We start from the raw sequence: 27,433 nt of genomic DNA, 5'->3' as shown, positions 1-27,433 counted from the left end.
AAGGTTCAAATATAAGGAAATGCCAAAAGCTAGAAGTTGGAAAATTATTTCAAGTTCAAAGTAACGGGAAAAGTCAATTGTCCTCAAAAGCACCCGGACATCATTTCATCCAACTAGTTTTTTCAGTTCCAACTAGCTTCTAAAACTTCTTAAGGCTATCCCAAACATGCACATTATAGATACGTGAAATAAAAGTTCATTGCAACTTCACAAGAACATTGATCCATGTTTATTAAGTTACTATAAAAGTGCAGGGAGTTAAGGCAAGTTGAAGAACACCTTCTTCACCAATATAATCTCAAATAACTTGGGCACAATAAATTTATTCAATCTAATTTATTAAAACATAGCTGGGACCAATTGTTCTTACATACGTTCCATAAGACCCATTAAGAGAGACAGGAAGGTCTACATCTACGTATGTGTTCACATAACCCAACGGAATTATATATAATTAAAAGCAGCAAACTCAAATTCTTCTGACTAGATGCCATTTTCACTTTGCACCCCCTTCACAGCTTGCTGCAGCATTCAACAGATTAATCAGTATGCGTTCATACGTCCGTGGGCCCCATTTACACACAGCTACTGGGACCCAATTGGGTGGTGGGGCCCACTTAGGAGGGTCCTAATAGTTGTGGGTTGAGGTAGGGACACCAAGTACTAAATAAAATTAGTCTTGGAATGTTAGTAAAAGGAATGAGACCACAAAACCTGAAAGCATGACAAGGCGTACTGCACATCACTTGCTGATATTTGATGATGCATCACGATTCTCAATCTGCAGATTGCAAACATTAATTGATTCATAACCCACATTGTCCATTAAAACAGGAACTCGTGAGCTACCAAGAATAATAGAAAGTGGATTCAGACCTTTTAGAACTTTCCAGCATCAAAAGGATACCACGTTGTTCCAAGTCCTTGAATAGCTTTCCCGCTGTAATTCTTGAGCTTTCTTCAATATCAATAAATATCTGGTACCAGTAGCTCATTACAGTTAAGCCATAAGAAAATATAGGAATATGTGTTCAAAGCAAAGTAGTGAGATTAGACTAATAATGCACAGTTCAGGGTTCTGCTTTTGTATAATATACTCACAATATTGGTCTCCACAGAACTGACATCTAGCTTAAGTCCTTTAATTTGGTTCAGTCCTTCTAAAATGGAGAGACAAAGATAATTGATCAAAATCGAAAAAAAGTGAGTGCAATTTAGATGGGGCATGTTTCAGATTAATTTGGAAATAGAGCAGGAAATTTACCAGCCATAAGTTTAGCTTTCCTGTGATCACTCTCCAGTTTTGCAACATTTTCCTGCACAGCAACTAGTGCCGCAGCACAAAGGATGCCGATCTGTCTCATTCCTCCACCTAGGGTTTTTCGGAGCCGCCTAGCCTACATAACACACACGTCAAGTTCTTACTGTAGGAAAATGACTGCCATTAATGTTTAGAGTACCTTAGTGATAAAGCTACTGGAGCCAACGATAACAGATCCAACTGGAGCACCCAGACCTTTTGACAGGCAAACCTGATTCATATATTGGAAGAAACAAAAACTTTGTTAATTCGATTTTCATGCATTAGAATTATAAACATAAAAGAAACAGAGTGCAAATTTGATATGAATGAGGTTAACAGTCTTAATAGATTAGTCTTCTGAAACATTATGAATGGAAACATCTAACACAGCCAACGCCAAGAGAATATGCTGACGTCTCAGCCGGACCAAAAGGAAAAGAAATCATATGACATACTGAAACTGAATCTGCTGCTTGGACAAGCCTATCCACAGGAACACCGAGTGCCTGAAACATCAAAATGTGTTCTAGTAAGCGATCCAACCACTGCTTATTATAAGGCAATCTGTGTAAGCTTCAGAAGTTTCATTATAGTTAACATAACCAGATGTATTATTTACGATCTTTTCGTAGCAGATGTTTACCAAAACTCACATTTTTCTGTCCAGCTTAATTTTACCATCCATTGTAAAATCAAATTATGGCCAAACCATAAAGTACTCACAACCGATGCATTGAAAATACGAGCTCCATCAATATGAAGCTTCAGTCCATGGCTCTTAGCTAATTCTCCAACCTTGTCTATATATTCTGCAGAAAGGCATCTCCCACCAGAACTGCAGTCAAGAGTAATTTAATTTCCATCAGTTTAGAAAGGAAAGGGATTTTCAGAGCCCAGAGACAGTAGTAAAAGCAACTTAAGGGTGAACATTGGGATGGATCGATCGTGCTGATGTTGGATTGAGAATTTATCATTAGACCAAATGTCAGTATTATTACTGAAGGCATAATTCTTTCTACTTGATCGCACTTAGCTCAAGGGCTCCTTGTTGACTATGACTTGGCTTCAAACATAGGCCTTTGCCATGAAACAGTTGTTGTCACACCTCAGCTAACAATCACTATTAATCAAGATACAACTGCTCCTTAATCAAACCTAGCTAAAATGACAAGTGTTGACTAGGACTGGACACTAAACCTGGTTTTCAACCACAGGACAACTGCAGTCACACCTAGGCGAACAAGTAAAATGGATCACTAACACACCAGATTGCTCTTTCAATGAAAAAGTAGCATAAAAAACTGACCAAAATTTTTAGTTATAGAGTCAAATCTAACGTGATGGCATATGATTGGATTATATCAAAGAATATGTTAATCGAATCATCAATGAAGTCACAAAATATGCACATCCCAAAGTGCAAGGGCATAAAATCAATCTAACATCATTGTGATACAGCTATAAGGCAAAAATAAGGAAAGTAAATAATAGGAAAAGTGGGATTACTTTGCATGGGTATTTTCCAAGCAGATAAGCCTAGTGGTTGGATAGACAAGCTCCCCCTTTGGATCTCTGATGGCAGCCTCAATCAAGTTAATGTCCATGGTTCCATCCTTATTATTTTTCACAGTTCTTGGATGTACCCCTCCAATTGTGGAAATGCCTCCATTCTCATAAATATGAATATGGGAATTGTCTCCCAGAATCACTTCACTTCCCCTGATATCACAGTGAACAAGCACACTCACCAGGTTTCCCATAGTCCCTGATGGAACAAACAAGGCTGCCTCCTTCCCCATTATTTTTGCCATCTCTTTTTCTAAGCGAGCAGCAGTTGGGTCAGAGCCTAGCACATCATCATCCACTTCAGCATTTGCCATGGCAGCTCGCATCGCTTCTGTTGGCTTTGTCACTGTGTCTGACCGAAAATCAACCGTCCTAGTTACCATTTTCTCTGAAACTAAGCACACCATGCTGAACATTAGCATATATTTCCAAAAGGAAACACGGAAATTTTCCCACCAAATTCCAAACGAGTACGACAGTTAATTGAGCAGAAGGAAAATCATAAACAGATTCCATTATAAAATAAGATAACAACCAACCAAAAACTATATTCTCTCTCGAGATAAGAATGGAACCGGAACTCAGCAAAATGTGTGAGGTCCGCTTCCTCATTTATATAGAAATTCTAAAGATCATTGGAAAGTTTGATTTGATTTGCTAAAATGCCTTGGATTAAATGTGATATTCATTTTGGAAAAAAAAAAAGAAGAAGAAGAAGAAGCAAGCAAAAGAAAATACAGTTGATATACAAGCATCTGATAGCTACAGAGAATGGGTGACACATGGAAGAGGGAACTGCAAAATTTTGAAATTATATTCTTCCATATATATGGTTCTTTTTTAAGGTAAAATTTGAATTCGAGCATATGAATTACAAAACTGGAAGTAGAAAAGGATAATTCAACCACCTACATAACAAAGAAAGAAAACGAAAAGCTGTGAAGTCTTAGTAAGTACCAGAAACTTCAATAAAACTGCAATTTGCAATGACCTACTTCTTATACTCCAAGTAGGCGTGAACTCTATCAAACAAGCTCTTAAATCAGCGGCAGAGCCTGCATGAGATTGGAGGGTGATCAAATTTTTTTTCTTTTGCTGAATCGTCAAAACTAAAAATACACAACATACTTAAGAAGGAAAAATTTCATATAATTATCCTACATTATATTTTCATAAGTAACGTACCAATTTACTATTATCATCTCAAAATACATCACAAGAATTACAACAAATTAAAATCTAGATTTTCTCTTTTGAATGTCATGAAAATCATTTACAGGAAGCTCTATATCAAACTTCTTAACAATTCTCTTTTTAATATAGAGCCAAAAACAGAGCACAGCAACAGAATGCAGTATAACCCAGATCAGTTTGTGTTGAACGTAGCTGATCGTCATGGGCGAAGTCTTAGCTTGGGCCATTGATACAATTTAACTTTCAGTGATGAACAGATACGAGTTGTAATTCCTTAAAAGGAAAGATTGAAATTAAATATACAATAATTTGGAACTTAATAGCTTATGACTGCGGAAAACAGATCGTATTCCGAGGTAATTCAACACAAAACCCATGGTCTAGGCAACTAACTTATCATAGCCATATTAATCTTTTGAATTAAAAGCCAAAACACACAGTCTTCATTAACCAACAAGATACTCCGACGCTGTAATTTAACAATATAAACACGAGCAAACGCCCTTGTATGTAGGTTAAAAAAACACAGTTAATACAAACTACGAAGAAAAAAACAAGTTATCATCTGGCCACAAGTTTTTCAGCTATCCTCAACATTGAACAAATGGACAGCAACATACCAGAAAAAGGGGGAAGATTCCAAAATTGAAACAAGTTTCTTCATATTTGGACATCGGAGATTATCATTACCTTTTCGAGTGTACGAAACTTCGCAAATCCGAGCAGTTGATCATGAAAAGCACGAAGACTGAGGAAAATAGCACGAACCCGGAGCTGCAGGCGGAAGGATGAGAATTGAGAACTAGAGAAGAAAAATGCTGGCTTACGTCTAAGACTTCAAGTTTCTCACTTTAAGCCTCCTAATTGCATGCTTTATAATTTATATAGAAACAAACAAATGGGGCACGTTGTTTGATGAAGAAGTGATGATGAAAATAAAAATCTGGGGCCACAATTCATGGATTCCCCACAAGGTTCTGGTCCCTTTTTTGGAATATAAAGTTAATATTAGCAAGTCATGAATATAATAATATTTTTATAGACGTCTATATATCTCTCATTATCTCCTATATCTCATATAATCTCTAATATCTCCCGTTATCTCTGTATACCACAATTATGTTATATTATTATGTAATCTGTAGATTCTATCAAAGGTATAAAGTTGTGCCTATAAATAGAGGCCATGTATAATATATTGAGCGCTCTTGAATGGAATGAGAAATATTCTCTCTTATTGATCCCCTCTTCTTTCTATTTTTTTTTTTTTAATTTATAACAGCAACCAGTTTCTATGAAATTCCCCATTTCAGAATTCACCCACCAGCGCCCTGTCCTTATCCAATTTGTCTGGTAGCTCTGTCTCCAGGTTCTATCGTGGCTGCTGACAATTAAATACAAGTGTTTTCTCTTTTTGGGGATAACGGGTGGACTATCATCGTAGGCGCCTACAAAGCAACAATGAATTAATATCCATTGAAATATTTATTATTAAAAAAATGCATAAAATTTGCTTAAACGCAACTGTTGTTTTAGATATATGTAAAATACTTTCATCTATATGTAAAACAGAACACATTTGCATCTAACATTACACTTTATAAAGATAAGTTGCTCCCGCTCAATTCAAATCTTTACAAAGAAAAAAAATTCTCGAAGAGGAACTTTCTCACAATTTTCTTGAAATTCTATTTCATCTAACAAAAAAACTGAAACGAAAATAATATAGAAGAGCTAGGGTTGTTTTCTAAAAGGTTTTTTTTGTAATTGACAATATAAGTTGTATTGTAATATTTTTATGATGGATGGGCGTTTTTATTTCTCTACCATTTTCATGAGCCCCTTATAAATTATTGAAAGGAGTAGTGAAGTGATAATTATTATGCTTTTATTAGTTTACTTAATAGAGGCCAAAACCATGGAACATTGAGATATTTTTTAACAATTTTTATAATCTAATTAATTTTTCTGGGTATGCATGATTTGGTTAATCAAACAAATCTACTCGAAAAAGGAATCGATCATGACCTATATCCTCTATATCGTGAAAAAATTAGTTGATATTATAATGATAGAGTTTGTAAGTTGAAAATGTAAAAATATTAAACTTGAAGTATAAAAGTTAAAAAGAAATTTTTTTTTGGCTACACATAAGATTTTTTTTTATTGGAGTTAATATTATTCAAAGTACTATCTGCACTAAATATGAGCATCTCTTTTAACGGGGATTTAAATTTTAATTTGTTACAGTGTGAAAAACTACCTATCTTGATTTGTCGCATTTCAAAAACTAACTCTTTTCATTAAATCTAATCTCATTAGTAAAAAAAATTTAAAATCCTCCTATGAATTTTTTTTTTTTTGGGCCAAAATTCCTCCTATGGAGCTGGAGCTTATGTCTTATGAATAGAAAATATCTTCATTTGTGACTTTGACCTCGAGGAGATCAATGCCTTATTTATTTATGTAGAAGAAGCGCTATCAAAAGTTCGTTATGAATCTGAGTACCTACCAACCATAGAATATAATTCATGAGCTTTATTATGTAATGTAATGGTCAGAAACTAGGAAAGCCACTTTGAGCCTATCACAATACAAAACGTCAAAAGGTGGCAACTAGCATTCTCAAAACGCACATCACTATGAGGATGGATATTAATATTTAATTAACCATGCAAATATTAGATCAATAAAATCATAGTTAAATTTTTATTTATTATGAGGTTGATCATATCACATCTATGAGGATGGATGGATATTAATATTCAATATATGAGGTTGATCATATTTCAAAAAGAATTACTTATTGCATATTTTGTGTATTATTCAACAGTTTTAATGTCACCATTTTTTTTTATTAAACGAAACTGTTAAGATTACATGACCAAAAAGACACCTTATCATCCTGACTTTAATATTTTTATGTTTTCAGTTAACAAAATTGTGTCCATTCACTCTTAAACTCATGTTAATTGTAAACTTGGTTAAACTTGCATGTTGACTAATCAAATTTACCATTTTTGCATTTTTACTTTAAGAAATTGTGTCGATTTGTTTTTAAACATGTGCTAAATTTATTCTATTTAATGACCTTTAGTGACTTTATATATGAATTTTATGGAAGTTTCTTTGTAGAATATGGTAAATTATGAATGCTTGCGGCATTAATTCGAATTATTCAGATTCAAAATATATTTAAATGACATTATTGTCATATTTTATATTTTGATTATCTAATTATATACTTTTGATACTAATTTATTAATAAAAGTAAACTTTTACAAGTTTACGATTTGAGTTTACTATCCAAGTTTATATCCCTATCACAATCTTGCATCTTATAAAATTAAGGGATCAAAATGAAATTTTGTGTGAAGATAAAAAATCAAAGGCATATTTTTGCATAAATATATACGCACACATATATTGATACAATAATTTATGGCATATACTGTAGTATTATACACACACACATAAGCCATAAATAATGTGCCTAATTATTTATGGATTTGGCCAAAAAAATTAATTATGGATTATTGGACCACATACATGGATTCTCTTCACAAGTTAACTAACATTTTTAAGTACCAAGTTGCTATGCTTGGGCAGATCCTATGCATCTCACTCTTTCAACTACATTATTGTGTTCATATGCAATTTGTCTTCTACCTCTCTCCTTATAACGTCATCATATGGCTGCATTTTTTTGATGTTCTCTTGCTTATTTTTATGTTCTTCTTCAACTCTCTCTCTCTCTCTACACATATTTAATTTTTCTTTGTTTTTCTCCGGTTTAATATGCCCAATTGCCATGTGTCCTATTCACTTTTTTTTTACTCACGTACAAGTATTTTTTAATTGAAAATAGTTTTATTTGAATTTTTCCTCCTCGTTGCTGTTTTTTTTTTTTTAAAGTTAGACCCATCTTCTTTTAAGGGCCTGTTTGGTAAGCACCCAAAATCATGGTTTGGGGACCCAAAATCATGGTTTGGGGACCCAAAATCATGGTTTGGGGACCCAAACCATGGTTTTGGAAAAAATGCTAGCCAAATAGCCTCTGAAAAATATAAAACCATGGTTTTGAACCCCCAAACCATGGTTTTATCAGAAGCAACTTTCGTCTGCTTCTGGCTCCAATTGCTGAAAGTTGATGGTGGGCCCTCCTCACATGACCAATTAGCCTCGACTTCAATTATCTCCTCTGGCTTCAATTATCTTCAGAGTTCCATTCCAGTCGGTCCAAATAATTGATCTTCCTCTCGCTTTCTTCCCCCAGTCGGTCCACTTTCTCTCCTCTGGAGACGCTTTCTTCCCCATCGTTCCATTCATTCCCCGTGCACGGTCTTCCTTTCCCCCTTCGCTCTTTCCTTCTTCACAAAACGAGTCGCCGCCCGTGAAGAAGTCGCCGTCTAGCCATGGTTTGAAGGTGCCGGTGAGAGAAATCGCAGCTCGGTGAAAGAAGATCGCAGCTATCAGTTGTGAATTCCGGCGCTCAGGTTCGCTCTGAAGCATTCGGCAGTGGTCGGTGTTCCCTAGCTCTTTCTCCGGCGCTCAGGTAAGGTGGGTCAGATCCGGCGTTTATCCTATACTACTCGATCTCTTTTGTTAATTTCAATGTCAATTTAGCTCAATTTTCGTTTTAGTATTTGTGGATTCTGGATCATACTTGTAATTGCAAATTTACAACTTGCAAGCCAAAACCAGAGCAACCTCTGTTTCTTCCTCTACGGGCTGCGACATCGAGTCGACCTTCTTCTACTTCTGGGTAGATTTGCTTTTGTTAATTACAATTTGGGGTTGAGCCTGATTTTCGGTTGGTTTATGCGTGCCATACGACAGAAATTATTCGGTTGGTTTGAGCCTGATATATGGTATCTTCGGTTGGTTTATAATCTGTGAATTTGTTTTTGGTTATGAGATCTGTTTATCTAGCTCCACATCTCCTTCACCAAACTCTCATACGCACAAAATCTTTGTGTTTAATGTTTGAATCATGATAACAAAAATGTGCATTGAACTTGTCACGGTTTGTCGTCTGACCGTGGTATTTTTTTTTTTTTAGTGCTAGCTTGGGGTGTTTGGTTGGTGCTGGTTTTGCTTGGTTGATAGTTGTGGCTGACATTCTACTTCAGTGGTGAGTTGATTTTCATTCAAGGATTCATTTGTGTAGCTTGGTTTATCTGATTTTGGTTAGAGGATTGGTTTTCGGTCTATTCAAGTGACTAGTTTTTCCAGAGACATATATTTGTAATCCTTATGTTTTATTTTTTGTAATCCTGTTTTGAATAAAATTATAGGATATTGTATTTGTGGTAATTAAAATTAATTTATTTAATTTTTTTCTAGTCATGAAAGGAATGGGAACATAGTTCCATTTTATGTTGGATTAAAAAATTAATTACATGTTATAAATACATAGATTGAATTTCTTTTTGTTTTAAATAATAATGAATGAAAGAAAAATGTTAATATGGTATTCATAGTTGATTTGGGTAACAATGACACTTGTTATTTCAATAGATTTTGAGTTGATTAACCTGGGATGACTGAAGAGCTGTAATTGTGATATAACATAATGGGTAAGGATACAGTGAAAGCTTCTTGGGACCTACGAACCACAAAAGTGTTTCTTGACCTATGCATTGAACTTGTGCAACAAGGGGAAAGAAAAGGTACTAGCTTAACAAAGAAAGCTTGGGATATTCTTGGTGATAAGCTTACTGCCAAAACTGGGAGAGTGTATGAAAAATCTCAATTTAAGAATAAATATGATTCCCTACGAAAGGAGTGGTAGACATGGGATAGGCTGTTTTGCGAGACAGGATTGGGATGGGATATTGAAAGGAATACTGTTAGTGCAACTGATGATTGGTGGGAGAGGAAAATAAGGATAATTATTGAACCTTTTGATCTTACATTTTCTCTACCTGTTAATGTTTTGTGCATATTTACTATTTTTTGAATATTATATGATATTATTGGTGTCTAATGTGCAGGAAGTTCCAAACTACGAAAAATTCAGAGAAAGAGGACTTCAATTTAGGGATCAATTAACTCAACTGTTCGGGAGTGTGGCTACAACTGAACCACAAGCATGGGCACCTTCTTCCATGACACTTCCAAGTGAAGGAAAACCGAATGAAGATTTGGAAGAAGGGTCCAGAGATAGTGATGAAATTTTAGGCGTACCAACTAGTATAAGTGGGGAATTTAACTCAGTAAACTTCAATGATAATAGTGGAGGTAGTGGAGGCAACACTGAATTGAGGCAGGATAATAGTGGTGAGGGTACAAGCAGAGGTAAGAGTCAACCTAGTAGCTCACTGGGGGTCAGAAGGAAGAGTGAAGTTAAGAAGAAACGCACATCTCCCTCTATGAAAATAGCGGATGCACTTAGCAAGATTGCTGAAACAAATATTTCTGAGGCCGAGCGTGGAAATGATGTCATTTCACGAGTAGAAGCTAGACGGTTGGAAGAAAAAGCGTGTGCTTATGAGATTTCAATTAGGGGAGTCCTGTCTCACCTGAAAATAGTTCCTGAAGTTGTCAGTGATCCTGATTTCTTCAGACGATGCACACAACTCCTTATGGAACAGCCGGAGGCACGGGAAATGTATGCAGCTCTGAAGGATCAGAAGGAATAACTTCTACCTATTTTGGAGTTTTACAATATGGATTTATGACTTGTTTATTATATTAGACAGTTCCATATATGTATCGTTTTATGTGACTAGTGGGTTGTTATATGAATCAAATAACTCTGTAACTTTTATAAATGTTTCATAATTTCTACGTAAGAATTCTAAACTTTATGTGTATATGCACAAGATAAAGAATATGGATGCTGAAATTAAATGTGTGGAAGAGCATGCTAAGGGACGAAAAAAAAGGGTTAACAAAGTTGTAGCATTGGTCGGTGCATATGCTACTTTGAACTTGTGTAAAGAGCCTTGGCATACAAGTGCTTATACAAGCTGTTTATGGGTAAGGGATGTTTTAGATGGCAACTCCAGTCGTTGTTATAACATGTTTAGGATGGAACGGGACGTGTTCTTAAGTCTGGTGGAACAATTGCAACAACATGGTCTAAAAGAAACTAAAAATATAGGGATACATGAATCAGTTGCAATGTTTTTACATACCATTGGCCATGCACTTAGTAGCAGAATGCAACAAGAAAGATTTCAACATTTAAGAGAGACAATTAGCAGACATTTTCATAATGTCCTAATGGCATGCTGTAGACTTGCCATGTCTAATATCAAACCAAAAGATCCAACATTCCGGCATGTTCATACAAAAATTCGGTTTGGTAAATATTGGCCTTTTTTTAAACATGCTATTAGAGCAATTGATGGCACACACGTTTCCTGCGTTGTCAGCGCAACAGATCAAACTAAATTTATCTCTAGAAAAAGAACAGTGTCACAAAATGTCATGGCGGTTTGTGATTGGGACATGTGTTTTACTTTTGTCTTGGCCGGATGGGAAGGTAGCGTACATGATGCTCGGCTATTTGATCATGCCCTCACAACTCCTTCAATGAACTTTCCCCATCCACCTGAAGGTATTTTTTTATTTCCTACATTTTATTTATATTTAGCTTAACAATAGAAACATAATTTACAATAATTTCATTTTTTATATAGGAAAATATTATTTGGTGGATGTTGGATACCCAACACTAAATGGATATCTCGGCCCATATAGACGGGAGCGTTACCATCTGCTTGATTTTCGAAGGACATCTGGGTTTGAAAATGACAATGAGGTCTTTAATTATTTCCATTCAAGTTTAAGGAGTACAATTGAAAGAACTTTCGGAGTTTGGAAAAAAAAGTTCGCAATCTTATGAAACATGCCATCCTATGATTATGAAACACAAGTTAAAATCATTTGTGCAACAATGGCTATACATAATTTTATTAGAACGACACCTATTACTGATCCTGGATTCATTCAGTTGGAAGAAGAAGGTACTTATGCAGAAGAAGATGATGATGGGGTTGGATTTTCACGTATACATTCATCAATTCAATCTTCATCTTACATGGCTCAGGTTCATGACAGCATAAGAGACGAACTTGTTAATTCAATACAAGGATAGTAGTCATGTCTTATTTATTTCCTTTTATCATAGATTGTAATATGTAGTTAAAAACAAAACCTATTACAAATGCTTTGTATCGATGCATCATCTTAATTATTATGACACTTTATTTATATTTCTTTTATTAATATTATACCTTATATTCTCAAGCTAATTATTACTTACTTTAATAATTAATAATTAATAAATTGTTTAAAGATGTGTTTATTCTATTTTATCAAACAATATCATCCCATTTTATGTTTATAATCTTCATGAAAAATACATGATTTTATATTTGCAACAAAATAATTCATCTTTTCTAAAAATATTTTCACTCTTATATTTTATGAATATATATATGTGGTGACAATTAATTAATTAATTAATTGTATTAAACATCAGAGGTTATTATACATGTAGTATGTTATTACAAAAAGTAGTTGTGAAAAAATGTTATGGGATTTCACGTTTAAAATCTTTAAAGAAAATTAATATTTTTCTATTAGCAAAAAAAAAAATCATTTTTCTATAAACATATTAATATTATGTTTTATAAAAATATATACACATATTAATTGTATTAATTATATATTATTAATTATGTTAGTAAAAAAAATTTCATTAACAATTTTATTTCTTCAAATCAAAATATATCATAAAATTATATAATTATCATATTAACTTATACTCTTTTTGGTAATTTTCACATGTAAAAAGTGCTTCTGGTAATAACTATCCAAACACTCTCACTTCTTAGAATCATTTTTTCTCAGAATCTATTCTCCAGAATCACTTTTCCAAACCACGGTTTGGTTTCATCCAAACACACCCTAAGTATCCTTCAGACATGATCTCTGCCCAAGTACTTCAAAGCACAGGCCCGAAAATAGTGTTTTTAACACTCTCATAAACAGTTGATAGCAAAACTAGTTCAGTTAACACCAACCCCATGTTTGAATAGAAGGAAAAGTTAAGAGGAAAAAAGTATGGGAAGAAAATGTGGAAGGATTGGAGCATTGGGGGCCCAGACTTTTATCAGAATGTTGAAAGGTTCTATAGAATCTGTGAATACCTAAACGCTGGAAATATTTAGATTTTGGCAGACCTCCAGGCCAGCTCTAATAGGCATAATCTCAGCAATTTGTGACAGGGTAGAGTTTAAGGTTCTTTCTTGAATCCCATAACCCAGTCTCCTTTGTCACCTTTGATCATTTCTTATAAGCACAAGTATTCTCATGCTTAAGGTAATCCCGTTTAAGACATTATTGGGAGTAAATGGGGACACCTCTCTCATCAAGCATTCAAATATTTTTTTTGTCATGTTGTTATGAACTAACCCTTTTTATTAAACTCAACCTACAATGATTTTGTCATCACATCCAAACCGAGCAGTATGAGTTCATTGAAGGCTCTTTCCAAAATCAGTTTTTAATGGATTATGTTGGAGGCCCATTGAAGATCACATAACTCAAACGAATCATCTGTACAAACAGTCCTCATCATTTCACAACATTGGGCCGTCACCACAGAGTCTTCCATGTAGACTTCAAGTTCGTTATTAAATTGGTGATTGGTGATTGATGTACCAAAAAAAAAAAATGGTGATTGTATGGGATCTAATGCCCTTTTGATTTAGTTAATTAAATTGGTCTCTGACCCTCATTGTCTGCCTCCAAAAACAAAACTCCAAGTTCATTATATTCCAACAGCATACAAAAAATAACACTTAGCTGACCAGTAATTTAATCAAACCAAAATAAAAAAGTTAATATATAACCTAAATTATAACCATAAAGAGATTTGCAATTTTTGTGAAAAATCTGTTAAACTTACCCTAAACTTTTAATCTAAGTTCTTATTTCATGGTTACCTTATTATATTCATTTTAACTTGTAAAAATATAAAAATTTCTCAAAGGTCAAGTTGGTAAAACTAAGGAAAAAGAGAACCAACTCAAGTTGACATATTAGTCATCACTTAATTGATTAGGGTTTAATCTTAATCTTTCTATATATGATCTATTTGTAATAGTGAGTGTGTGTTGAAGAAATATAAGGCTTTTTTGGTATGAGGGATTTAGAGGGAAGGAAAGAGAAAATGGGGCGATTTTGCTCTCCTCCTTTTGTTTGGCTTTGTAAAATTTGTATGAGGGGAGGGAAAATTTTCTTCCCCTCTTCTCCCCTTTGGAGGGGATTTGGAGGGGAGTTTTAATATTGTTGTTCTATTATGACCAATATAGCCATGATTATATTTAATGCTCCCAAACTATCCGCTCTAACCTCCTTCACCCTTTCTACATCTTATTAAATTGCTTTTAGTTTTGTCCATTTGTCTCAATGAAATTCTTTATTGACTATTATTTAAAAAGGCACTGCAAAGTGTGGATGACAGGAAATAAGCTAGTTTCTATTATTTGTAAAGAGCGAAATCTGTTTTTTTTTTTATAACATTTTTTATATAATATACAATGCAAAATACTCCAGTCACATGTTAAAGAAAATTTTTTTTCCCGACACAAAACGACATTACCTAGAAAGAAAACAAGACTTCTTGACTTATAGAGTTAGATGTTGATTGTCTATTATAATTACATTTTTTTATAATTATAAAATTATAATTTTATATATTAAATGTCATTTATAATTCTATTTTATTAAACATTTTAAAAAGTTTGAAAAACAACTTAAATAAAATGAGAGTAAAATTATCCACATAAAAATATTTTTTCCTCCCTCCTTTTTTTGAACCAAACAAAATAATGTTAAAATCTCTCCCCTCCCTTTTCTTCTGAACAATAATATCAAAATCCCTCCCCTCTCCTCACTTTCACTTCTCTCCATTAAAATCCATCCCTTCCTTTCCTTCTATTGGGCCAAATCCTTGTGAAAATTTTGACCGAAATCTCAATTCAAATTCAAATTCAAATCCATATAAATGCGGGAAAAAAAAAACCATAAAAAGAATCATAATCACTTTGATTAAGTCCGACAATGCTCGAATTTGGCTCAAGCAAGTGGTTATATCAAAAGATTAAAGGAAGAAGAAGAAGAAGAAGAAAGACCCGAGTTAAATGTAGGCTTCTGGGAAAATATTAGGGGATTCTGAGAAACCACGGACTACCAACATGAACTCCACCTCCAGGTCTCTCTCCCTCCCACAGAAGGTTGTGCCTGTGTCTGTACGTGTGATGCAAATGCAGATTTATTCAAGAGATCATGCGGGTTAGTAGCCATAAAAGCCTTGGCCAGAAGTCTCAGTTGCCATTAATCTTTACTCATTACATAAATAACTGATAAACAAAATTCATGAGCACAGTACTTAAAGTAAAAAAGAAGAAAAGAATGGTAAAATAAGAAATTTTCAGGACAGATTCAACATTAAGGAGAAGGGGGGGAAAAAAGAATGATCTATTACGGAAACTGAAACGATCCACCAATTTGGGTAGAACCAGCAGGAGGATTGATTGCAACCCATAAGAGAGATATAGTGATTGCTATCAGCCCTGACCATACAAAAACAATGGTCGGCGTCCTTCCTCTTCTTCCCATCAAACCTTTTGCAAATGGATACAGATGAGCTAAGACCCAGAAACTGAAGAAGACGCCACCCAGCAGACGGCTCCACTGCGGTATGACGCTGTATATTGTTCGGCTAACCCCAACTGCTATCGCTATTAAGTTGACCATCATGATTGTGATGGGTGGTATCATCAAGGATGTCCATTTCACAATGTAGAGATCAGCATACTCATCATCAACATCATCACCTCCAGATTTTGAAGTCAATGTGAAGGAGATTTCGATCCCTGCTATGACCTTCAGCAAACCTTGGAGCACAGCAGCAAGATGGGCACTAGTGCCTCCAATCAACCAAAACTGCTCGTTTCTCCACCATTCTTCGAGCTCAATACCTGACCACTTAATCTCAAGGATAGCAAGCACGCACAAAGTCACAGTGATGGTCAAGAGATAAGCAAGGAATGTAACATTGAGCGTCTGAACAATGAACTGGCCCGAGAAGAGGGAAAGTGCAGGAAGGAAACAATAAACAATGAGAAATATGGAAGTGAATGGGTAAATGCCGACATTAAGGTATGCAATTCGTTGAAGAAGCTTCATTCTTGGGCTAGCCAGAAGGGCATTGTTTCGAGAGAAGAATATCTCAACAGAGCCAGTAGCCCATCGAAGCACCTGATGCAACCTGTCTGTGAGATTGATTGGAGCAGTTCCACGGAAGGCATCACGCTTGGTCACACAATATACAGATTTCCATCCCCTATTGTGCATCCTATATCCAGTAACCACATCTTCAGTAACAGAACCATAGATCCATCCAACACGGTTTCCCCACTCAGTTTTGTCCTCATACCAACATGAGATAACACTGATGGCCTCTGCCACTGTTGATGCATCAAGAAGATCACGGGGAATGGTGAGAGCACCAGGTGGGCGGCCATTTTTCACAGCAGGGTGATCAGCAAGAGGCCGGCCTTGGAACTCTGCAACTGGAATAGAGTCGATGAGGAAAGTTGAGTTTCCAAATTTTTTAGGGAATGTTGAAAGATCCATCTCTTCATCATCAGAATCACCCATCCTTAATGCCCGATTCTCTTCATTGTTGTTTGCCATCGAGGAATGCTTCTTGCGACGTCCAAAGCAGCAGCTACAACAACCTGGGTGGTTTTCTTTTGCACGAGGTGGGTCAAAACCATAAAGGGCAACTCGTCTAAAAAGACACCCAGTTCCCACATAGACTGGACCTTGAAGTCCATCTAGAGCTCTCATATTGACATCAAAGAAAACTGTGTTATGATTAGCATATCGATCAGAGGGATCAATCCCCTCAAACCTCTGTGGGAACTGGACATAACAAATGCGATCACCTCCACGATCCATCATGAAGCACATACCTTCCCTCATTGCCTTTGAGTTGTAGATATAATGATCACAGTCAAGATTGAGTATAAAGGGGCCATTTGACATTATAGCTGATGCTCGAACCAAGGCATTCATAGCCCCTGCTTTTTTGTTGTGATCATAACCTGGACGCTTCTCACGGGAAACATAAACAAGAAGGGGCAAACGGATATCAACATCAGTCAAGTCAATGAGCTTTGTATCATCAGCATTTCCAAGAAGAGGGTCATCACTGGGAGGTTTCAACATCACCTGCATCATGGATGAATAATAATATACTCATTTTCATATGCAAAAATAATTTCAAAATTGAACAGAATTATATTAGGAATTTTCAAATACCTGTATTATACCAGCATGATCACCCCTAGAGTGCTCAGGTGCAGAATTTAACCAAGTCCCAGGCCAATGAGTTCCATCAGCCATCCAAGTTGCTTTTGGAATCTTCACACTTTCAACAGGTTCATCTTCCCTATTTTGTCTTTGAAGTTTCATGGCCTTGATTTCCTCTCTTGCATGATAGGCATCTGATCGGCGACGGATAGAGTCAGGAAGACTATTGATCCTGACCTTGAACTCATCATATTCACGCTTCACCCGTCTACGATCCTTGACAAAATCTGACCGCACTTTATCCTTATAAGGATCTCTTTTCAAATTGAAATACGACTCAGGATTCCTGGGCTCTATATCATGCTTACGACAAAAGGGTACCCATATATTGGCAAAACTTGCAGCTTCAGCCATGGCCTCAAAAGTTAGAAGTGCACCTCCATCATCAGACACATAACAAGAAAGCTTCTCAACAGGATAATCTGCAGCTAAAATAGACAAGATGGTATTTGCAGTGACAAGTGGTGGCTCTTTGTCAGGATCAGCAGTAGAAACGAAGACATCTATTCCTGGGAGATCAGACTTTCCAGTTGGATTATTTGGGGTGGGTGCCTCAAATTTTTCCTTCAAGACATTAAGATCTGTGGCACGATTAACTGGGCATAGCTTGGGCAGTTGATCCAGAAGCCACGAAAAAGCAAACCATATCTCACAAACAACAGACATGCCCCATAGCCAGATTGCATCATTATTTGGATGATTGACCCTCCATGCTAAGAACAAGCCCAGAACAGCCATGCGAATTAAAATAAGAAGACTGTAAAAACAAACGGAAGAAGAAAAAGGCCATGGTCAGGGACGTGAACGAAAGCATATAGTATTTCAGGTTCAAGGAAGCAAAAAATAGAACAGAATAAAATAAAAAGAAACGTATGTTATGCAACAGATTTTGCAGTTAATTGCTATCCACAATATAAATTTAGTAGCGTATTAATGAGGTCAACCACATTTAACAGCTACTCCAAACAAATGAATCTTCCAATTTAAGCAATTCGAAAGCTTGAAAAAATAACCTCCTCCCTTAAATTAATTCTTGAAATAGACCCTAAAGAAACACTCCATCAAGCTTAATTTTATTTTACCTTCCAACAAAAATCAAGCATGGTTTTCTAATATTAATTTGCCAAATAGAGTCCAAGTACACCACTAACGAAGTTAGTTGCCATTATGTGAGATTGGTTACCTAAAAATTGATCACTGTAAGCCAATTGTTTACAATCAACAATAGCATGCAGACCCAGTGGTCTAAAAAATTAATCTAATTTTTTGCAAGGAAATCATTGTTGATTCCAATCATGATGTTATATTAATTAAAATAGAATGTATAGGACGTAATCATTCTGAACCAAGAGGAAATGCAATGTCTTATAAAATGCTTAATCCAGTTTTACAAGGAAATAAAGGAAGTTCACGGTTAAGAGCAATAAACTATACCGATATGGGCTCAAAACAGCAGCAGGTATTTTCAGTTTCCTCGTAAGTGGTCTCCAAGGTCTGTTCATGAATTCAGTTGGCTCAGCAACATCATCCTCTTTTCCATTCCCAAGTCCGCCTTCCTTTGGCCATATAGCATTTCCATAGCCATAGGTCCCCTTTGTTTCAAACAGCCACCGATTGTGGTCAAAGTCTCCAGTTTGGCTCCTCATTAGTGCTGACTTAGTTGACTTCATCAAGGACAATCTCCTCTCCATTTTAGACATTCCACTTGGCGGAGGAAGGGGAAGAGGCCTTGTATTCTCCACAGCCACTTCATCTAACTCTGTGTTTTTATATGGCTCCTTGCATCCTGGGCACATTCCACCTCCTGTTCTTACAGCATCTATATAACAATCTCTACATATCTTGAAATCACACTCACAAGGAAGAATATCAACACCACGTTCGTCACTCATCACCTTTGAATCACAACCAGGAATTGCACAGGAAGATCCTTTTGCACCAGCCATCTGTGGGTGGTTTGCTTCAGATTCTATTACTTTGTCCATTAGATGGGCTCGTGTAACACTATTGAACCCACCTGTGAAAAGAGAGTTTGATACATATTGCTCCTCAACTTTCTGTGAGATTGATGGATCCATAGGTTGGTTATCCGGGGTTGGCGGTATATGCACTGTATAATTCATGAAATCACTACTACCTAGTTCACTGTCAAGATCATCCCTAGAGTAACTGATGTATCGACCAGATGAGGTTCTCCGACCAAATGTTACAGTAGGAGGTAGAGGAGGCTTCTGGCCATCGGGCGCATCAGAACTTGTTGACAGAGATGATCGGCTAGCCCTGAATGATCTTGACGCCATGTTTAGGGATGTTTAGGGACTAAGATTGATATGTCTTTATGCCCTGCAAATCAGCAATGTTCCAAAAGAGATTAATTTCAGCATTATAAAGATGGTAAATTATAAGTCAAAAATTGTCATCGAAGTTCAAAAAAGAATCTAAATCTTCTATGGATCAGAATACGGTGATCAATAAAGTGAAATAATGGCAAGGGGCAATTGTAAGAGTCTCAATCACAAAGCTTAAAAACTTTCGTCACATATTCCTCTGTTAGTATAGGAATCAAAGTATGAACCACCCGAAATTCCCAGGAAAAGAAAAGGAAAAAAACGAAACAAGAAGTTGAAAAAGCGAGAAACTTTTAAGAAAGCATTTGCCCGTATAGCACTATGGACCAACAGAGTAATCAGAATCTACAAAAAAAAAAATTCAAATGGTACAAGAAGAGGAGGTGAGAGGTGACAGATTCGGCCGAATATGAAGTACCCAAAAGCAAATACTCGACTCATAGAGATCTTGTTCCGAAAATCTTCTTTTCGCCCCTCGATTTCTCATAACCAAGCTCACAATACAACTAGGTGTTAATGACGAAGCTCAATCCTCGACTACGGTCTCTCTTTCCTTAGATTTGACAAAATTGCAGAAGAAAAGAAGCACAACGCTGGCCTCCCTAACCCATCTCATCAACTTTAAGTTAGCAGCATTAGGTAATTCCCTTTGACTTCCCTCCCCGCTTTACCAAAACCCACAAACAATGACCATAAATCTAGAAGAAAAAGGAAAAAAAAAAAAAAATCTGGCCCATTTTCCTTTTCCACCGCTTTCTCGCGTTTATCTCGGCAATCAAGCAGCCCGTATGCAAGAAAAATCACCAGTAAATGAATAACAAAAAAATTCATTTTTTTGGAAAAGGGATCAAGCAAGAAGTTGCAGAGATAGCTTAAACAAGCATACCTAAGGAAAGAATATGCTAAATGCCACTGAGTATCCAGATCTCTGCTCGATCTTCTCAGAAACCCATTAAAGCAGAAGGAGCTTGTGCTCAGAAAATGAAGGAAAGCTTCAAAGTTTTGAAGAGCTTGCAATCCAACTGTCCCTTATACACGCAAAAACACGCAGAGAGACAGAGCGGAAACAGATGGACTGAGTCGTGAGCTAAACTACAAGCACTACGAAACCATGATTGAAGCCTTCTTCTGGGAAGAAAACTATTAAATATTTTTATTAAATTGTGCCAAAAACAAAAATTTCGCGTTAGAAAGTGTGAAGGTTCTTGGGTAGGAGGGAAGAGAGAGAAGGAGTCTCGAAAGGTTGCGATTTTAAAATGTCAAAGGTGGCAGAAATGGTGTCTGAACGGTCATTCTAAATCTTTGGTTAAATTGTAATTTTAGCCCTTATCTTTTTGTATATTTGCTATAGACCCATGTATTTTTACCCGGTTTTCCTGAATTAAGGGGTGCAAGATTACTGAATTTTCAAATTAATAATTTTTTTAAAATAATAATTTACCTCTTAAGAATTAATTTTAAATTTATTTTTTAAATATTATACGAAAAATTAGAGCTAGATAAGATTGAAAGAAAAAGGACATTATTACCTTAAAGGAAGAAAGGGATTATTACAAAAATAAAAGGATAAAGAGATTTGTTGGGATACTAAGAATATTTCCACCATGAAAAGGAAGAAGAAGAAATATGTTCCCAAAATGACTCAGTATAAATCACATTTTATCCTTTGACTTTGCCTTTTGTCACAAGAAAATAAAAATCAAATTAAATTAAATTTCTTTTTGGCAAAAAAAAATTACATTAAATTTCTCTAAATATGGAATCATTTATAAATAACTTCCTTCATTTTTAAAATTTAATAATGAACTCATAAATTTTGAAGTCTGTGCAAATAATTCTATACTACTAATTTTGTATCCCTCATAAGCTCTCAAACTTTGAACTACATGAAGATAAATTCCATAAATTCTAAATCATTTGTAGATAAATAATAAACGAAACTAATAGTATGGAAATTATATGCATAAATGTAAAAGTTTAAAAAAATTAAACAAAAAATAGAAATTTCACTCTTATTTAAATAATCTCATATATTTGTACTTAATCAGTGCTGACCACATTTCAAATTATTCCTGGTTTTATTCAAATTAAAATTAAAAGGAAAAAAAATAAATAAAAAAGAGTCATCACAAATCTGCCCAATTGGCTGCATCATGGGCAGCATGTTATTATTCATTGTAATTATTATTATGATATGGGCCACAAATCTGAGATTCCTCTAAAGGCAAAAGGACACTGGACGAGTGAAAGAATTATATAAATAAATAAAAAGGATTTTTGAATTAAATAAATGCCAATGTAATCATCATAGCCATGTTTATATCTATGGCTGTCTTTTTAATGTTTTATTTGCACATTCAGTTCTTTCAAATCCATTGCTTAAAATAATGAAACTTGTTAGGGTATGTTTGGATTGCCGATTCAAACGGTGAAAGTGCCTAGGAAATTGTGAAACCAACGTTTGCAACTGAAATGAAGGAAAATGGTTGTTTGGCTGCAATATCTTATCCAACTGACTTCTGAAGCAAACGGTGGACGTTGGCAACGCTGAGGAGAGCTACTTCTGGAGCGTCTGAGACTGAAATTTATCGTTGCGGGTCATTATTAGATCCATAAAAATACCACCTACCAGTTGTAACCCTCCCTGCATTTTCCCTCCCCCCGAATCCATTCGCTAGAGCTTCTCCACGGTCTCCCTTCGTAGAGCTTCTCCACGGTCTCCCTCCCTCCTGCTTCACCGTGAGTCCGTGACCGACCGCTCTCCCTCCCTCCTTCTCGCCGGCGCTTCTCCATCCGTGATTGTCGCCGGTGCTTCTCCTTCCTTCACTCTCTCCATTTTCTCCCACACCGTGGAGCGTGGTGCTCTGTTCTTCTCCCTAACGCTCTCCCATTTTGTTCTTCCATTTCAGGTGGTCCTCCGGTTGTCCGACCGAGCTCGCCACTTCGTTCACCGTGGGTTGTGCCAGAGATCAGTTGGAGTATTTGTTACAGATCAGTGTGGTCCTGAGGTTGTTCGACCGAGCTCGCCCCTTCTAGCATCCTCAGTGCGTTTGCTTCACCGGATCTGTTGAGGTTCACCGTCCTTCTAATTGAGCTCGCCCCGCTCGACTCGATTGACCGTGGCTGCCGAGAAGCAAGTGGTTAGCTTCGTTCTGCTTCACTTGATTTACCCTGCGTCGGCGCTTCTCCCTGCGTGATCTCTTCCGCTTGGCCCTGTTTCAAACCCGGAGCTTCAGGTCGCAGGTAAGGTCGCAGCTTCAGATCAACCGTTTTGCTTCATTGTTCTTCGAACTCATCTGCCGTATGTTTGTGGGTTTAATTCTCTGGTATTATCTGTTAAATTTACTGATTTTTGTGTGCTGATAGTATCTGATAATTTGCTGATTTTTGTGTCTCCATAGTATCTGATAAATTTGCTAATCTTTGTGTCCTGGTAGTATCTGATAAATTTGCTAATTTATGTGTCCTGGTAGTATCTGATAAATTTGCTTATTTTTGTGTCTTGGTAGTATCTGATAAATTTGTTTATTTACAAATCAGAATGAGGCCTTCAATTATTATCATTCTAGTTTGAGATCCACTATTGAAAGAACTTTTGGGGTGTGGAAGAATAGGTTTGCAATCTTAAGCAATATGCCCAGATTCAAGTTTCAAACACAGGTCGGCATAGTTTGTGCAACAATGGCTGTCCATAATTTTATCAGGCAAAATTCTCCAACTGATGATCGCTTTATAGAAGCTGAACATGGAAGTGTAATAGATGAAGAAAATAATCATGCAAGTGGTGAGGCATCCTCGTCAAGTTTAACATCTGCTGCACAAATGAATCGTGTTCGTGACTCAATTAGAGACCAAATTGTGCAAAGTTTACTATCTAATTAGTTATGTTATTTCATTTACTTTAATTACAGACTAAATGAATTTTAATTTATATTCATGTTTGTCCATTATGTATATTTAATTAATTATTTCCAATGTGTTTTTTTATTTTTTTCAGCACAAATATTTTTATTTCATAATTTCACAATTAAACTATTTATATTTTATCATAATAATTTTATATGTTTTTTTAACCTATTATCACATTAAAAACATAAAAAATCAAAAACTACTATTTAATAAAGTTCATGCCCTTTTTAGTCATTTTACAACTAAACTAACTTTTTCATTTATCATCCAAACAACTTTCAGCTTTTTCAACTGACTTTTCAAAAGCACCTATCCAAACATACTCTAACTGACTTTTACTCTAACTTCAGTTACAAAAGTCAGTTGAGCTAAAAGTCAGTTTTGCCCAACGCCAATCCAAACATACCCTTAATATTTCACGGTTGATCTTACATGACCTCGCCCTCCTGTTAGCCTAAAAATACGAGAAAATAATAAATATAGGCAGTAAAAATTACACAATTTTAAATCAGAATTCGTCACACCATTTTAATATATTTTGAAAACAATTAATTTCTAAATAACAACACATTTTTTAAGAATTCTTGATTTGGAATTCTTTAATTTTCTCCGTCTTTTTCTTTAATTTTTCCAAAAATATTATCAATAAAATACTTCCTATTTTCTTGTCTTTTTTTAAAGAAAAATTAACTAGAATTATATAATTTTTTAATAAATAAATTTAGCAAAATATAATTATGCATCGCAAAAGTATGTAAGAAAAATGTCCATATTATTATTCATCTGTGACGGAATAATAGCTAACTTTTTTCTTTGTGCCATGTGCATCATTCTCTGTCTTTTCTTTCCAGCTTCCACTTGACTTCTTGTCACTTTTAGCTAATTTGTTTTATTTATCGTTTTTCAATTTTAATATCTAAAAAATAATTAAGAGCAGACTTGAATCAATCTTGACTTGAATTTTTTCCCAGAAAAAATAGAACTCACTTATATTCTATAAAAACCATTTATTTATTTTTTGTTTTCTCTTCTTTATTTCACTTGAATTAAATTGTGAGAAAAAATCAGCTATTGATTTGAATAATAAATTGTAATATCTTTTAAATTTTACTATTCAGATCCTAAATATAAGGTTTATTTTATAATGTAAATTACATTATAAAATGGGTCTTATATTTAGTATTGTGGAAGTAATACTACATTTTGTCAGAAAAAAACATGCGAGAAAATGACTTTTTCGCAAATGGGAACCCCCTCTATTTTAGCACACGCTTTTCTGAATAAAATAATAAGTATCATTATTATTAATTTTAAATTTTTCAGAAAATAAAAGGATGAAAGAAGATGACTGGGTAGGACTTGCTGATTCTAAAACCCCTTTTTCCTATTTTGTTGATGCATGAACAAATGAAAATTTTGACCAAAACCAAAATTAGCGTGTTACGGCTAATTCGTGCGTGTTAATTGCCAGTTGTTGTTTAGGTGTGACATCTTCAACACCTAATGCCCTTCTCCTTTTGCTGCCAATTGCCATTCTTCTTTTCCCTATTTACACAAATTGCCATCACATTTTTTTTCACTTTAATTCTTGAATAGTAAATTTGCTTTTGGAAAAATGAGGGAAAAAAAACAATACAATTGACATGTCAAAATTCAACATGTACTACTTTCAATTCTAATTATAAGACTTCATTTATAGACTGCGAACGATATCTTATAATTAGGATCGGAGGTAATTTTTTGTTAATCATCCTCCTTTTTTTTTTTTTTTACCTAATAGAAGAATTTACGCATCTACCATACCTGCTGTCGAGCAGAACTTACAGTCTCAGTATCATTTAACTTTATAATTTGTGTTATCCGTTGTCACTTTTTGTTTTTTGACCAGATTATCCGTTGTCACTTATCCCCCCAAAAAAATTAAGTTTTCATTTGATCAAAATGTGAAAACAGTCTCTACATTTCACACTTTGGAAAAATGTCGTAGGTGTGAAATGCACTTTTAGATGACTCCAAAAAAAAAAAAATACTATTTCCGATCCTAAATATAAGATATATTTTGTGATACAAATTGATCAAATGTGAAAACAGTCTCTACATTTCACACTTTGGAAAAATGTCGTAGGTGTGAAATGCATTTTTAGATGACTCCACAAAAATATATATTATTTTCGATCCTAAATATAAGATATATTTTGTGATACAAATTGAATTATTAATCTATCATCTATGGATTCAACAGTAAGAACTACACCCTTTCACTTATAAGGGAGGGGATTCGATTCTCTATCGGCCTTGGAAAGGCATCCGAAAAGTGTCTATCTTAATGTTTGAGAGATTGAGGTCAAGTGCCTTGCCTTTAGCTTGGGTTGAGCCCAAACTTTTACCTAAAAGTTTTATGTATGAAAAATAGTAGATCTTGTATTTAAAACTGGAGACAATAGGTAATCAATCCTAAACCAAGTCAATCTCAAAAGAAGAAAATTGAGGATGTTATGTGTAACACCTTTATTTTCAAAGACTAATTAAACACCATGATGGGAGAAACTTTTTTTTTTTTTAATCACGGTTAAGATAGATAAACCCAATGGCACACTACAAATGGTAGAAAAGAGCTTACCATTTAAAAAAAAAAAAAACGAATCAACTCATGTTCATAACAAGTTTTTGAAGAAAAAAGTGACCCCACTATAATAACCAAAGGATTAAACCATGAAATTTTGGTCCTCAATTACTCCTTTCAATCTCACATCCATACAAATTGTCTTACTACTCATCACCACCTTTTCTAACATATTCCAACATGTATTAATATTTGGACACCACATGTTCACTGCCTAACTTTCATATCACCCAAAAGCCCTAATATTCAACCTAGGATTTTGCCTGAAATCATAAGTCCAAGAAAAATCATCGCCAAACCATTAGAACACTCATACAGTGTCAAATAAAACATAAAAACTCAAATAAAGCGATAGGTTTTTTACTAGCCACAAAACTCTAAATCGGTCCTGTCAGAAATCTAAGAGAAGATTTTATGTGAGATTTAAAGGCTCATAATTTGCACTATAAGACATAGCAACTTGGCTCTGTGCTTTTGGTCCAAATTTAGGCTCAATTAGACCCAATACCTCTTCTAGCTCTATTCTACACCTCAAATCAAGCCGATTTTGATTATAAAGGATTTGATCTAATAATAGAAGAAATTAAATTTTTTTAATAATATGATATATTAAGATTTGAACATATCTTTTTTAAAACACATACTCACATTTAATATTCGTTGATACTTTGAATATTAATATATCCAATAAAAGAATATTTGGAATAGTTTATAAATAATTTTTCAAACGTAATTTATGGAACATGAAATAAATATATGAGAAAAATTTTATCTCAACTTACATAAAATTACTTAAAAATTTGTTTTGCGCGGAGTTTCAAACAAGTCCTAAATAGTTCTCAAAATGATTATTTGTTCTTCAATTTAACTGGCGACCAAAGCAACCAATACATACGTAGCATTGCTTGGACAAGACGTGCGTCTTCACATGCTTGTTGCCATCATGAGAATGTAAAATATTAATATAACCTTTTTTTTGGCTGGTAAAAAAAATATAACTCTTGTTTTATTTTATTTTATTTATTAATTTGGGGATATTATATTCCTCACTCAGCTTCCCTCTTTCTCTCTCAATCTCGAATCATGATT

At 34.9% G+C, this 27,433-nt stretch overlaps 2 protein-coding genes across 8 annotated transcripts; both read right to left on the bottom strand.

Moving 5' to 3' along the window:
- Positions 1 to 258: 258 nt before the first annotated feature.
- On the bottom strand, positions 259 to 4,912 carry LOC114749245 (probable low-specificity L-threonine aldolase 1). Of its 5 annotated transcripts, none has more exons than XM_028937736.1 (11): positions 4,754 to 4,912; positions 3,827 to 3,924; positions 2,810 to 3,263; positions 2,027 to 2,138; positions 1,759 to 1,809; positions 1,461 to 1,532; positions 1,265 to 1,397; positions 1,102 to 1,160; positions 877 to 977; positions 715 to 781; positions 259 to 522 (listed from the first exon to the last, which is right to left on the bottom strand). In XM_028937736.1, the coding sequence occupies exons 3-11, from the start codon at positions 3,250 to 3,252 to the stop codon at positions 484 to 486; spliced, it is 1,077 nt and encodes a 358-aa protein (XP_028793569.1). In that variant the 5' UTR covers positions 3,253 to 3,263; positions 3,827 to 3,924; positions 4,754 to 4,912; the 3' UTR covers positions 259 to 483. The 5 variants fall into 5 exon arrangements, with proteins under 5 accessions (XP_028793569.1, XP_028793571.1, XP_028793572.1 ...); XM_028937738.1 differs by having other exon boundaries at positions 2,810 to 3,257; XM_028937739.1 differs by having other exon boundaries at positions 3,865 to 3,924.
- Positions 4,913 to 15,377: 10,465 nt separating this feature from the next.
- Positions 15,378 to 21,893, bottom strand: LOC114749258 (cellulose synthase-like protein D3). Of its 3 annotated transcripts, none has more exons than XM_028937756.1 (4): positions 21,881 to 21,893; positions 18,899 to 19,366; positions 17,414 to 18,221; positions 15,378 to 17,323 (listed from the first exon to the last, which is right to left on the bottom strand). In XM_028937756.1, exons 2-4 carry the CDS (start codon positions 19,354 to 19,356, stop codon positions 15,566 to 15,568), a joined length of 3,024 nt encoding a protein of 1,007 aa, XP_028793589.1. In that variant the 5' UTR covers positions 19,357 to 19,366; positions 21,881 to 21,893; the 3' UTR covers positions 15,378 to 15,565. The 3 variants fall into 3 exon arrangements, with proteins under 3 accessions (XP_028793589.1, XP_028793587.1, XP_028793588.1); XM_028937754.1 differs by lacking the exon at positions 21,881 to 21,893 and adding an exon at positions 20,699 to 20,986 and having other exon boundaries at positions 18,899 to 19,807; XM_028937755.1 differs by lacking the exon at positions 21,881 to 21,893 and adding an exon at positions 20,231 to 20,437 and having other exon boundaries at positions 18,899 to 19,807.
- Positions 21,894 to 27,433: the final 5,540 nt, after the last annotated feature.

The sequence above is a fragment of the Neltuma alba genome, unplaced genomic scaffold, assembly GCF_004799145.2.
Source record: "Neltuma alba isolate B1F8T4 unplaced genomic scaffold, ASM479914v2 tig00006003_pilon, whole genome shotgun sequence".
Lineage (NCBI taxonomy): Eukaryota > Viridiplantae > Streptophyta > Magnoliopsida > Fabales > Fabaceae > Neltuma > Neltuma alba.
This window is presented reverse-complemented; position numbering and strand designations above follow the sequence as displayed.

Bases quoted from the DNA above. Each gene is read 5' to 3' on its own strand.
- LOC114749245 (XM_028937736.1), bottom strand. From the start codon at position 3,252: ATGGTAACTAGGACGGTTGATTTTCGGTCAGACACAGTGACAAAGCCA. The intron at 782-876 runs GTCTGAATCCAC...TGCAATCTGCAG, and splicing joins ATGCTGGAAAGTTCTAAAAG to ATTGAGAATCGTGATGCATC. The intron at 523-714 runs GTTTTGTGGTCT...TGAATGCTGCAG, and splicing joins ACGCCTTGTCATGCTTTCAG to CAAGCTGTGAAGGGGGTGCA.
- LOC114749258 (XM_028937754.1), bottom strand. From the start codon at position 19,764: ATGGCGTCAAGATCATTCAGGGCTAGCCGATCATCTCTGTCAACAAGT. The intron at 18,222-18,898 runs GTATAGTTTATT...TTGTTTTTACAG, and splicing joins GCTGTTTTGAGCCCATATCG to TCTTCTTATTTTAATTCGCA. The intron at 17,324-17,413 runs GTATTTGAAAAT...TCCATGATGCAG, and splicing joins ATCATGCTGGTATAATACAG to GTGATGTTGAAACCTCCCAG.